Source organism: Condylura cristata, unplaced genomic scaffold, assembly GCF_000260355.1.
Source record: "Condylura cristata isolate star-nosed mole 26May11 unplaced genomic scaffold, ConCri1.0 scaffold00002, whole genome shotgun sequence".
Classification (NCBI taxonomy): Eukaryota; Metazoa; Chordata; class Mammalia; order Eulipotyphla; family Talpidae; genus Condylura; species Condylura cristata.
This window is the reverse complement of record NW_004567103.1, coordinates 75,600,749-75,614,559: the sequence shown is the minus strand read 5'-3', so window position 1 is coordinate 75,614,559 and position 13,811 is coordinate 75,600,749. Positions and strand designations below refer to the sequence as shown.

The following is a 13,811-nucleotide window of genomic DNA, read 5'->3' as shown; positions in this document are numbered from 1 at the left end:
AAATAAATAAATCTTAAAAAAAAAAAAAGTCGTTGCTGAGAATATTTCTGCTGCCCACTCATATTTAGTTTTGATCATCAATTGGGCACATGGTCTATAATTAAGGCTAAATATGCTAGCATACTACTTGAAATGTGACTTTTAACTCCGGGGGCTTTCTACTCAAAAAGCTGTGAAAGCTGGATCAATGTTCTGGAATATATTTTATTTTTAATATGAATAGCATTCATTGTATATTAAAGTTCTAAGCTATTTCCCAAATTTTCTGAGTGGTAAAATTTACTTACATTCTTTAAATAAGAGATAAGTTTCAAGGACTTCAATTGGCAGCTACCTTACTGAAAGCCCTGCTGCTCTATTTGTTTTAATTTTAGAAAAGGGAAAGCTCAGGATGCATTGCACATCACAGAAGAAGTTATATATTCATTCATAAGTTCGATGGTAGTAAGGTAATCCAAATTCAATACAGTTTTTCAAAAAAGTTACTCAAGGTTAACTCTATAAATAGAGAGTAATAGTAGTTGAGATTAGGTAAAAACAGAAATAAGCATAAATCATTGATATTAATTATATCTTTTCCTGCAACTTTGCAAATTATTTTCCTAAGGATTTTCTTAAATGACAGTAGAAATTTGTTTGTGTCCTAATGAGATAACCTTGGGAGGGGATGGGCAGCAGGCTAAAATAGCTGTCCTCTAGTATCCATTCTGCCTTTCTTCACTAAAAGGAGAATCTCCTTTCTTTCTTTTTTTTTTTTTTTCCCCTGTGTACATGGTCTGCTGTCTGGAAAAATGTTTCCCAACACAAGATAAAAGGGTTAACCAATGGGCAGTAGCAGAAGAGATAGGTCAGTTGTTAGGCTGCATTCTTAAAGAGTATTACATGTCCTCCTGACCCCCTCTTCCTTCTTGCCAGTTGGAAAGTGGAGATAGGAAAGTGGACCATGAAATGACCTCAGAAATGTCAATCCAATGAGTGGACAGACAGAATGAGAGGAGTCTGATGCTGTCCTGTCATCCTGGACCAACTGCTTTTGAACTGTCATGTGGTACAGCAAGAAATTTCTAGTCTTAATTAAGTTACTATGCTTTGGGTTTTCTTTCACTCCCATATGAACTAACCCTACTGGTACTATAAGAAAACCCAGTCTTGGATTTTAAAATAATTGTGGTTTGGTTAATTCAAAGTGTACATACACACATGGATAACAACAGTTGTCCATATTGTTTTAAGGGTTTTAATGCAATAAAGTAAGTTCTGGAGTTCCTTTCATTCAGTTAAGATAAACACCTACCTCCTGGTCCTTGCTCGTGTAATTGAGGTACCTGATTCAGGAGTCTATGATTTTCCCTTTTTTTTCCGACTGAAGAAACAACCATTACCACAGATATATAGACATCAGGACTACGTGAAGAAACTGCTGTATTTGCTGAGCATCACTGGAATCTGGTATATAGAATCCTTTACAATAAGAACTATGCATATGAATCATTTATCCCTTCTGACTCCACTGAAAACTGAGCTCATTACTGCTGTGATTAGGCCTTTATGGTTGGATGATAAAACATTACAAGACAATGGTATATGTTACAGAAGTAAAATGACCATTGCACCTTGTGATTAAAAAAATTTCTATTTGGTTCAACAGTTTTTTTCCCTCATTTTTTCACCTTCAAATTGGTTCTTAAAAGGAGGACTGTATGACAAAATAGTTCATCTCTCCTAATATTCTTCTGGTACTGTTCATTTTGTGAACTAGGATTGATTCCTGTCTTTCCTTCCTTACTCTATAATTTGCTCAAACTGGTGATGTGAGGTACTGAAATTTTGGCGTCAAGAGGATCTGATGCCGTCCTGTCATCCTGGAGCAATTACTTTTGAATTGCCATGTGGGATAGCAAGGTTTCCTCAATTTTAAAGGTAAAATTGTTCTTGAGTCCTTGCAAACATATGATCTAAAAAGATGTTCATTTAATTCATTACTCCACTGAAATGAATTAGTTTGCCAGATTAACCCACTGAAATCTTGGAGTAGACAGGGAGTAAGGAAATGAAACACCTTGGGAAGATGGAAACTAAGTAGTGTATGGTCTGGCAAGTAAGTCATAGGTACTTATCGAGCACCTGTTATCATCTTAATGCATTAACTGCTGACTAACGCATCTATGTTTCTTCATTTGTGGAGGAGGAAAAGAAAGTAGACCACAGAAAAATCCTATACAGTCTGAGATGTGGAGAAGAGCACCAGGCTCTTCTCCTGGCAGCTAAAGAGAGCTACATTTTCATGGCCTGAACATGTCCTTTGTTATGTTCTTCTTGGGTATAGGAGCCAAAAAAAAAAAAAAAAAAATTACACTGTGGGAGGATTACATTCTGGGAGGATACCAGAAATAACCCAGTCAATGAGGGAGGGAGAATAAACAGATTTAATTTGACCACAGGACACTGGGATATTTTCCCATTGGACTATTGAACAGACTGTTCTCTATAAAGCTTTGCAATGGTGAAAATATATCTATCATTCAATTCCGGGCAGTCTTGTCTTCTTGTATATCATTTAGTTCTGCCTGGCTTCTTCCTCAAACTCTTCAAAAGACATTTTCTACTCTTCATAAGGACTTCCAAATCTTAATCCCTTGTCCTCATTTAAGAATTATTTTTGACACTATCACTGACTGAATTTTTAATCTAAAACAATGTTACTTGAGTCCATAGAGCTCACCTATCTTTATTATATCATTGATAGAATATTATAGGACTTGTCTATTATAATTAAATAGCAGGAAAGAATGATCAGAAACATAGGTTGTGATCATCGTGTTAATACTTCCCTTAGGTTAAGCTGGTCATTTGCTTGTTATTTATTGACATGAAAGTCTGACAGTTGTTAGGGAAATTTTAAAGAACAAAATTGAATTGTATTATTTTAATTAATTCATGAATGTTGAATTTCAGCATAGAATGTACACTTAAAAACTTATTTTGATTAAAACAACATGATTATTCTTAACTACTGAAATGCAAGCATTGACATTCACAAATTCCCTGACTGTTCTTTGTCAAAGACATTAGCTGACATTAGGTTAGAAGAACAAATGTAAATATGCTCAGTTGCTGTGACTGAAAATAGTCTGTGAAGATAAACTATTGGAGGATACGTGACAATACTTAGTTTAAATAAAATGAAGGATTATCAAGGTGCTAAACTACATATTCTTAGTCAGTCTATGTGAAAAAAATGTGATCACCACTTGAATTGTGGATTCTTTATTCATTCTTGAAATGGATGACTTTATTTTTTAAATGGGTGTCTCTGTAAAAGGTCGGTGGTACAAGACTGGCTAGCCCAAGAAACATTCTCAACTGTGTTCTTTCTGCTGCCTCATGTTAGAGAGGCTGGCAAACATACTTTTCTGGAATCTTCTGTAGTTAGGACTGTTTTATGCACTTATTCTTGCTAACGACATGTAAGAGAGAGTCAACAGTGGACATTCTAGAGAAACTTTTACTCTTACTTTGTACCTTAAAAGCAGATGGAATGCCTGAAGTGATGGGAATCAATTTGCAGGACACCAGCATGAGTCAAAAAGCTAGGGTTTTAGACACATTATTGAATTGCTACCCCTTTTTCTAGTTTACTTTCCTCTAGACTTTTAATTTTAAAAGAGGATGACTTTATCAATTCACTAATTGAGAGTTAGCTTTGGTTATTGTTGTTATTTGTAATCAATAGCACATTATAAATTAGTTCTCCACTATTTTGAGAAGCTGAGTCTAATATATGAAGATCTAGTCAGCTCTCTGTCAAAAACATGCTTTACATTTATTTCCATGAGAATAATCAAAAGCAGCACTTTCCAAAAGAAACATGTATGATAAATTCACATGGCCACTGAACACTTGGGAGATATTAGTGTAATTGAGGAACTGAAGGTTTAATTTCAAATCATTATAGTTAATTTAAATTGAACCTGAAATAGTCATATGTTGCTACTGGCTAGGATGTCAAACAGTGCAGGTGTAAGAAATTGCTAGTTATTTAAAAAAGTACTTAAATTACTGTAGTTCACATGATAAAAAAAATTACCCTATCACTTTTATATATGTTTATGGGCCCAAAAACACCTCATTATGGAAAAGTGATGACTCAGCAGGGCTTTAATAGTGTTATGTTTGAAGGTTGTTAAACAATATTTAACTTGCATATTAGCTAACTACACAGACTTGATACCAATTTAAGCATTTTACATTGACAACTACAATAAAGGATGTCTTTTTGTATAATAGTCTTATTCAGGGTATGCTCATTCAGTTGTTTGCTAAGACTTTTGTATTCCCAATTACAAATGAAATGAATAATAATGATGTGCCAGGCTCTCTGAGCTAACCTGTAAATTATAGTTTGTGGAATACTGCCACACATACTAGCAAATCAGCACATAGTGCACCAATATGGTGCTAAGAGTGGCAAGAGGCTGCGAGCTGACAGTTCCAGTAGCACCAGACGCAGTGAGAACTGACAGCACCAGAAATCAGAAATGTGTGGGACTGAATTTTCTGGAATGTGGTATTCAAAACTGCCTACTACTCCCAACTATGGCATGAAGAAATGATTCCATCATACCTTGGTGTTCTATGCAAAATCAATACTCAAAAACTTACCCTCATTGTTATTTTTTTAAAGCCTGAACAACAGCTAATTCTCTAAGTGTCTAAGGTGGCCCAACCCTGTTAAAAATGATCACTTCTTTTATCTCCTGACCAGGATCACTTCCTTAAATAGCTACTCCATCATTAGTTACCTCCTGGTTGCTGAACTTAGGGCAACAAAGTGCCTTTGTATTGGGAACTTGAGATCCTTCAGTCAGGGTTATATACAACCTTAAGAAGTAGCTATGAAGGGCCCTCCCTGGTTGCACAATGGGTTAAAGTAAAGCACTACAAAGCTAGCTGTAGCCACTGCAGCTTGAGTTACGTCCCTGGCCAGGGACGTGACCCATATGGTGCAGGAGCGTTCTCTCGTCTTGCCCACTGCACTTCTCAGCAGTGTAGTTCATCAATCTGCCTGTTCTGTTCTCTGCTCTGTCTCTGGTGAACCCTCTCACTGCCCCTGCACCTCTGACTTGTACCCCAAATAAATAAATCTTAAAAAAAAATAGTAAAAGAAGTAGCTAACAAGCCTAAATTACTTCAGAGACAGGACTGTCTATAAATAGGGTTCTAAAAGAAATGCTGAAGAAAATGAGTTGATGATTTTGGCTAGCTATATATATATATAAATTGATTAAGTATATATACTTAATCAATTTGGTTTCATGTGCAATGCATTCCATTTAAAAAATAATCAGTTTAAGAAGGACACCTACCTTATTTTTAACCAATACTAGTTGCAAATGTTGCTTCTTGACACATTTATAGAAACTGAATTGATTCAGTGCTGATTTTATCCATGGGAAGAAAATATTTACATTCAGCATTGCACTTTCATTTCATTCTGACAAGTACTCACTCCTCATCAGTTTGTATTACTTTGCAAACACCTATGCTTTCTTCATAGGTGCTGCTATGACCCATTTCTTTTATGATCACTTCCAATGTCTACAATGATAAAGGTAACCATGTGTGAACAAGTATGAGCTAGTCCTTATAGAGGGAAACATAAGACTTGGCCTTTCAAGCATTAAGCCTGAAAGAAGGTTGAATATAGAAGATAACTCAGTTAAAGAGGTATCAAGAATGAACTTTTACCTATCATGTGGCTTTGAAATGAGGAATCTGCAATTGTGTCTTCATCCTCTTGCAGGTTTTCATGTGTCTCTTTTATCTGTAGCAACAAAAAAGTACTGTCAGCTCTTATTTATTATACTAAGTAGATTGCTCACAATCCTCAGAATGCTAACATTCCATAAACACATGGGTGTGTGGATTTTTTTTTCCATTCCATTTTTCCCTACTCTATAACTTGGCTTTATTACAAGTTTCAACTACAAGAGCACATTAAATTAATCCTAGTCCTGAAAGGAAGTATTTACAGGGTACTTAATTCAACATAAAATTTTGGAAATAACACATTTGCTTTTAATAATAAAGTCTGTAACACAGATCTGTTAGGAAAAATTCAAGTCTAAGGAAATATCATTCCTCCAAAATCAGTGATTTCCACCACAAGCCATTTTAATACAGATAAAGAAATAAATTTGATTGTGATCCTTTCCTAGAATATAGCTCTCTAAGAAAATGTCTTTTTTTTTTTACTCTTTCCATAATGAAATATGAGGTGACTTTCATGTGATCAGTGAACTAGTGAATTAACACATTTATCTACCTTTTTCAGGTCAAAAATAGTCCCCTTGTATTTCAGCAGGAATACCCAGATTCTGAATATCACCAAATGGAACACTTGAGAAAACCCAATAAAGTCACAGTATTTTACAAGTGAGAATTCTGAGAACCAATAAATTTGCATCAACGTGAGTGGCAACACTGAAACTAAAACCCACATCTGCTACCTCTAAATTTATAGCAGCAGCAGCAGCAATAATAACACACACTTGACACTATGGAGCAGATTCTGTTTAAACTCTTCACCCCTGTGATGCTGTCTTCCTCACAGCAAAGCTAGGAGATAGGTGATAGGAGATAGGTGCTAGTGTTAGCAACTTTTCTTACATATATTTTTTTACACTTATTTTGTTCATTTGTTTATTTAAGGCTTACTGAAAAAATATTTTTTGTTCAAATATATAAATCATACAGTGAAGAGCAATATTCATAGAAAAATATTTCTAGCCCACAGGAAGCTGCCTTTTGCCCATTTCCTTATAATACTACCATGGTTAATTGCTGTGCTCACTGCTGTCATCATAAATATACCTAGCTTGTTTTAAAATTTCATGTAAATGGAGTCATATAATATATACTTCTTTGGATTTCTTTCAGTCAATCTCAAGTGTAAGAGATTCATTTATGTTGTGGAGTATGGTAGTAATTTGGTCTTTTTATTGCTATGTAATATGTAATATTCCATAAAATGAATATTCCATAATATAGCTATTTCCTTGTTGATGGATTGATGCTAAGTGAAGTAAATCAGAAGGAAAAAGAAAAATATTGGAGGTTTCACTTATGTGGAAATATGGAAAAACCAAACGAAGGGCCAGACAAAGACAACCCCTGAAAACTGAACATATTTCTGAGGCATTCATGAGGGAAGGAGGAGAGGGGAGAAAGATGAAAATGGAGATGGGAAGGTATGGGGGGGAGAGCATATGGGAATCTGCTGATGAGCAATGGGTACTTTGGTGGTGGGAAAACTGCAGTGAACACACCAGAAGGAAGAGTTATGTATTGTCTAAAACTTAAAAAAAAAAAATCTTAGTAGAGACACTTGATCTAATTACCTCAAACCATCAAGGTTAACATCAGCAGTGGTAATTCATATTGATAGTATGTAGTGTGTATGATGTGATAATAACATGTGATAACTTGATATGAAGTGATGAAAACAGCTTTTATACCTTGTGATCTTTTTTGCCCAAACCTATGACTCCATTCTAATCATGAAAAAAACAAAGGTCCAGACAAAGGCAAAAAACAGATAGACAAATCCAAACAAAAAGATATTCTGCAAAAGAGCCAACCAATATGTCTTAAAACTGCAAAGAACTATGGTTACGGCACATGGGTGAATTAGTGGGAACTCCACAGGGATTAAACTGAGATGAAAAAATGCATAAACTTAACAATGATGTAAAATAAATAAATAAAATTAATAAAAAACTGGAAAGGACATCAAAGACAAAAGAAATTTAAGAGCCTCTCATAGTCAAGTGATAAAAAAAGATGATAACTAAATGAAATGTTGATGTTCTGGGTGGGATCCTAGAAACAGAAAACTGAATAAACTATGGATGCCAGTTAATAATAATAGGCTTAATAGGCTAATAGAATAGACAGGGTGTGGACTATATGGGAACTCTGCACTATGTTAGTAACTTTTCCATAAATACTAAACTTCTAAAAAATTTAAACTTATTGAAAATATACATAAAAGGACCCTCCCTGGAGGCATAAGGGATTAAAGTGCAGCACTATGAAGCTATCTGCAGCCACTGCAGCACAAGTTAAGAGCTCAACCCCTGGCCAGGGGGGTTACCCACATGGTGTGGCAGACCTCACTTATCTCGCTTGCGGTTCCCTTCAACAGTGTGTTTCAGTACATATGCCTGTTGTGCTCCCCAATCTGTCTCTGGTGAATCCTCTCACCACCACCCCCATACCTTTGGCCTATAGCTTAGTTCTTGCACGTGTAAATAAATAAAACTAAAAAAAATATATATGTATATGGCAAAAATGACAAACAGGAATTTTAAAGATTAGACTCTGGAGAAATACACAACATAAGTACAAGTACAAGTGGTAAAAGTAGTAAGTCTGGCTTGAGATCTGTGTTTATTTGGAGGAAATTTGCTATTCTCAAATTTCCATTTGACTATAGCAGTGTAGACTTGTCCTCTCTATCAACAGCTGAAATCTTTGTCAGAATGACCTTCAACAACTCTTTTATTTTTTGTATTTTATAGCAATTACTTTTTATTTTTTAATTTCATTTCCCCCACTAAAATAGTTCTTTAAAACACATTCTAGCAGTCACCTGGGCAGCCAATGATAATAACCATGCGAGAAGTCAGTGGGTGCTCTGAATAGATATAAATGTCAGAAGTTGTCAACAGATTGGCTCAGGGGCTTGAGGTTAAGTTCAAGAAGCCTGTATTTTATACTCATGATACAGAAAGGCATATGGTTGCACAATGACACTGAACTAGATTTAGCTCTTACTTTTTAACCTCCTATTTTTCATATTTAATGGAATAAACCAATTATTTATGTTTTATGATTGCAGTTCCAACATAAATGTAAGAGCTGCTTAATTTGTATATACAGGTTGCCAGAAAGTGGCAAATTCAGGAGGGTATGAGATGGTGACATGAATCCTATGGGAGAGAGGACTAAAGGTTCATACTTTAAGGGCCATACTTTCCCCCCCACATAATCTGTCTCCTCTTTGGGGCATGGAGTTAACAACTCCAGAGGAAGAAAATTAAGAAAGGGGAAGGAAAATTCTTTATTAACAAATTTTGTTTCTAGTATTGCACATTTATAGATGGAAGGGAAAATGCTGAGCTCATCAGTAAGGTTAATGTGTTACTTATTACCTTCCAAAGTTTACCTAGTACAATGAACTATTTGTGATAAACTACAAAAATACCCACTACGGAAGGGGTCACTTAAGCACCTTAACTTCTGTTAACAATCCATGAGAAATTTTCTACCTTTATTTATGGAAACACCAAGAAAATGTTCATATTTTTTGCTCTTATCATCCTTTTTGGAAATATGTTCCCTGTTTTCTTCACCTGTTCATAAAATATATTGTCCTTAGGTTTTTCTAAATTGACCCAGTTTAAACTTAGGAGTGCACTGTTAAAATGTTGGAACATGGATGAATCATCACTACCATTAACCTATGAAATTCTAAACTAAACCCAATCATCAGAATGAGATTTTTATCTTACAGATAAAAAAAGCTCAGAGAGGGCTAATGATCTACTCAAGATCACACAGGATTTTTTTTTTTAAATACATATCATCAACATTTTTTGTTGTTGAAGTAGCATTGCCTTATAACATATTAAGTTTACAGGATTTAGTTAAAATGGGTCCAACTGACTTCTAGTCACTGACGGAATGCAGATTTTCAGACTGTGTCAAGCGGTTTTATAGAAAGACCTTCCCAAGAACCTCTATATCTTTTCTTAGTGTCTGGCCATTAGATATGTACCCAGTATTCTAAGTTTATGTAAACTACACTTGTATTTAAGAATAGCAACATTTTCAATGTGTGTGCATGTATGTAACTGCCCTCTTTTCCTTCCTAACCACCACTTTTCTCCAAGTATTGAAGGTAATAAATGACACAAAAAACATATTGAAATGTTTCCTCTCAGCTTCCTGTCAGAACCATTGTAGGGCTACATGTACTTTATCATAAATGCCAAATGGCCGGTTACTGGAGGAACTGGGTTTGTAGACAAGACACTTAGTTCTTTCAGGTTTCCTGGGCAAGATGGGGATAGTTGCAAAACCAGGAAATTTGGCAAGTGTTTGACTCAGGAGTGACTTATAAATCTAGAAATTTCTCAACCATTACTCTACTAAGGAAGGGCACAAATCAACATCAGGAATGACCCATTTGCTAAGAAGTAGGAGTAACTTACAGACAACATCAATGTACTGCTTTTGGTGGAAGTCTATGGTCAGTATATTGAACAAAATGATGGTGTAGCTCTCTTTTTTCAATTGAGGTGAGTTACAACACAGTATACATCTAACTCTTGCCCATCTTTTGGGTCTACAGTTACAGTTAAGAAATCTACCAGTACCAAATAGAGTCTTTATCAGGTCTAACAGGTAACCTTTACATCAATTTTAGAATTAAACAATATTTGAGGACACTTCATTTGGAGTTATGTACCAAATAATTCTCTGAATCATCCTCACAACTTTTTTTTTTGACAAATTCACTAAAAAGGGAAAGGGCATAATGAACATAAGTGAGAAAAAGAAATTATCCTTGGAGGGAGAAGATCCCTCCCAGAAGGCTAGTCATTTAGAAAACTCTGCAAGAGGAAGGCAACATACACATAATTCTTATATTATGTCAAAATAGCATTTAAAACAGAATTGTTCAATTAAAGATATTGAAATTACAATATTTTGCAGAATTTAATAAGATGGTACCAATGTATATAATTACAGCACTATTTTATCACCATAGTAACATTTTAATGGGATGGAATTTGATGCTCTTTTATTAGCATATGTGTTTTTTTTTTTTTCCTTCAGACTTTGTGGCACTGGGTGAAGAGATTGCTCATAATTTAAGATACCTATATTAAAATGGCCATCTCTTTCTACTGCCTGATGGAAGTATATGCTCTCATTAATTTTGTTAGTGATTTTTATTTTGTCCAGTGATAGTTAAATAGAAGTCTGGCGCTGTCTTCCTTTGAGGCTTCTCATTTCAGAAGATTATCTAAATCCACAGGAAGGAAGGACTTCCAAAATGTAGCAAACAGTGTACATTTCTTTCTTACTAATTTAGTAAGAATGCAATCTTTCTAGGGATGCCTTGCTCAATCTAAATTACACAAAAATTCGAGATAAATGGTCTATAAATTATAGACATAAACCTGTTAGTAGGACCTCTATGTGTATTTTACAATGTATTTAGCAATCTTGAAAATGGATATTCGGATACTTGTGAACTAAGTGGAAATCTGCTACATACATAGATTTGTTGTACATGTGGAAATAATCTATTTTTTTAAATCAATATTATAGTAAACTAATTAAAATGCTTTTGACCTTCATAACTAAGTCTTACTTTATAAAGGGTAAGGTGCATTATTTTGTATTATTTTCAAATAGTGGATTTCTTCAGGAAAAAGTATGATCTATAACACATTATACAAAGTTTTTGTTTTCATCCAAAATAATTATTATATGATTTTTTTAACAATTTAAAATAAGCAGACAGCAAATTAATTTAAGCTCTAGTGGGGGAAAAATTCCCCTACACTCTGAATTTTAAAAGATTCATGGGCATACACAACAGCATGCTGTAATATTGGAGCATATTTTGATTTTAAGCTCCTTCTATAAAGGCTGGCAATATAATAAATAGACTTTCCTTGCTCTTCTTATGCTCGTCCCAAAAGAGACTATGATAATGTCCGTTCTGAAATTAATAATTTTAGCCCAATCTACACTGATGATTATGGAGATGAAACAATAACAACAACAACAACAACAACAACAACAAACCACTGAATTTTACATTAAAAAATGACTAGCTGGTCAACTATTCAGGTTAGTATTATTCCTCTGTGTGAAAAAGCTTCCTAGCATAACTAATTTCCTTTTGCAGGTAATAGAAAAATTAGCATATTCCTATTGATTTTGTATGTTTGCGGTGGTTAGGGAATCTTCATACTTCACAGAAAAAAAAAAAAAGATTGTTTCTTGCAGATATCCTAGAAGGACCAAAGGACACTTATTACTACATGGTAGATTGTAGATGAGAGGAAAAGCACGACGAATTACTTTAGCATTAGAAAGTAAAAATGAAATTGTGCCAGTCCAAACAGAGGGTCTCTTTTTTGTTTTTTGTACTTCTGCACAGTGAAGATATACCCTAAGCTGTCAAAACCATATTAAATGGAGTATAGTTAAATTGAGTACCTCTGATAAGGGCTCTGCCAGACTATCAAAGTTTTAGATCAGTAGGATTGAATTTCTGGCATATTGCACATTTCGACACTTTCATTCTCTTCCCTTTCAGTGACACCACAAGGGCAGGCCTAGATATGCTTATAATTTGTGGTTTTATAATGCAGCAGGTATCTCCATTTTCAAAGAAGGCATGCTGCCATAGAAGTCGACAGCAAAAATGAGGGAGAAAAAGAAAAACTCCAAAGAATATAATCTGTGTATGATTTCCAAAAGTTTGAAAAAGACGTTATAGCTCTTCAGAGTGAAAAATCTATTTGATGAAGAAGAAAATAATGTGCTTTTGTTTCAAAATAAAGTATATCTGTAAAACTTCAAAGAAACCTAAACATCAATAAGTAATTAAGCTAATAATTAATAATAGGGCCAATCAGGATTATTTCTCAAGTTTCTTCTACTCTTGAACTACTCCAGAAAAAAAAGGTGTAATTAATTCCTATGCTAAGTTTTTCATAAGAAAATGGTAGCATGTACTGAATCTTAAATTCTCTTTTATTAAATATAAAAATATATAGATGCGTTCATATTTTGTAAAGAGTTTTTTTTTATTCAAATGCTTAAAAATTTATAAAAAGGAACGGTGAACAATACCAAATCAGTTATGTAAGAACAGAAAAAAGACTATAAAGAGAGAAATTGCAATTACCCAGGGAGGATTTTTTTTTTTTTTTAAGTTTCTTTGTATTCTTAAAGGAAGTCAACCCTTTAGGGTCTTGAACTCATAATTAAAAGATGATGTGGTAGAGAATCAGATTCCAAAGTGTTTCTTTTAGTTTGATTACCTTCTGTCTCAGTAGGATGATTCAGTTAAAACAAATACTTAAAATAATTTTCAGTTGTTTAATTAAAAAGTCAATTCTCTTAAACTGTTGAGTACTTTGAGTTTTTTAATCATCATGTCATTCCTTTGTAATATGGCTGGAAATAATTTCAAAACAGATTTCTGAGACAAATGTGTGATTTGAAGATGGCATCAACATCATCTTTTGCCTACACCTGACTACAAAGATGAGCTCAAAGGTGGTCCTGCTGGAGGAACCACAGCCATTGCAACATGGCTGCCATCTCTTAGACAGTTACCACTAGGATTTCTCTCCCTCTAGCTCTATCTTTAACTTTCTTCTCCCCATATTCTCTTAGCAATAACTTTTCAACTGCAAAGGGTAGAAAGAACCCAAGCGTGCACTTTATAACCAGTACAGAGGAACACTTACCAGGGAGGTTTTCGGGATTTCCATATCAACTTTGGTTTTGATGCTTTTCTTGTGGTTTCCTTGAGTGCTGATAGAGCTGCTGGTGAGACAGGAGCCCTGGAAGCTGCCCTTTAACATGCTCCTGCAGGAAACATTATTTGATCCACTTTCTGTCTGTTGAACTGCTTTCTTATCAACTCTGCAGGTAGAAAGTGATTCCTCTGATAAATTACATTGCTCTTCTTCAATCACTCTACTTTTCCCAGT

The 13,811-nt window shown here is 34.6% G+C and overlaps 1 protein-coding gene across 1 annotated transcript in view; it reads right to left on the bottom strand.

The window, feature by feature from the left end:
• NCKAP5 (NCK-associated protein 5) overlaps nucleotides 1–13,811 on the bottom strand; it is a 731,767-nt gene that overhangs the window by 34,048 nt on the left and 683,908 nt on the right. Inside the window, exons 13-14 of the mRNA XM_004674888.2 lie at nucleotides 13,566–13,743; nucleotides 5,749–5,824 (exon numbers count right to left, since the gene is read on the bottom strand). Of these exons, the coding sequence (XP_004674945.1) occupies nucleotides 5,749–5,824; nucleotides 13,566–13,743 (254 nt within the window). The remainder of the gene's footprint in view (nucleotides 1–5,748; nucleotides 5,825–13,565; nucleotides 13,744–13,811) is intronic.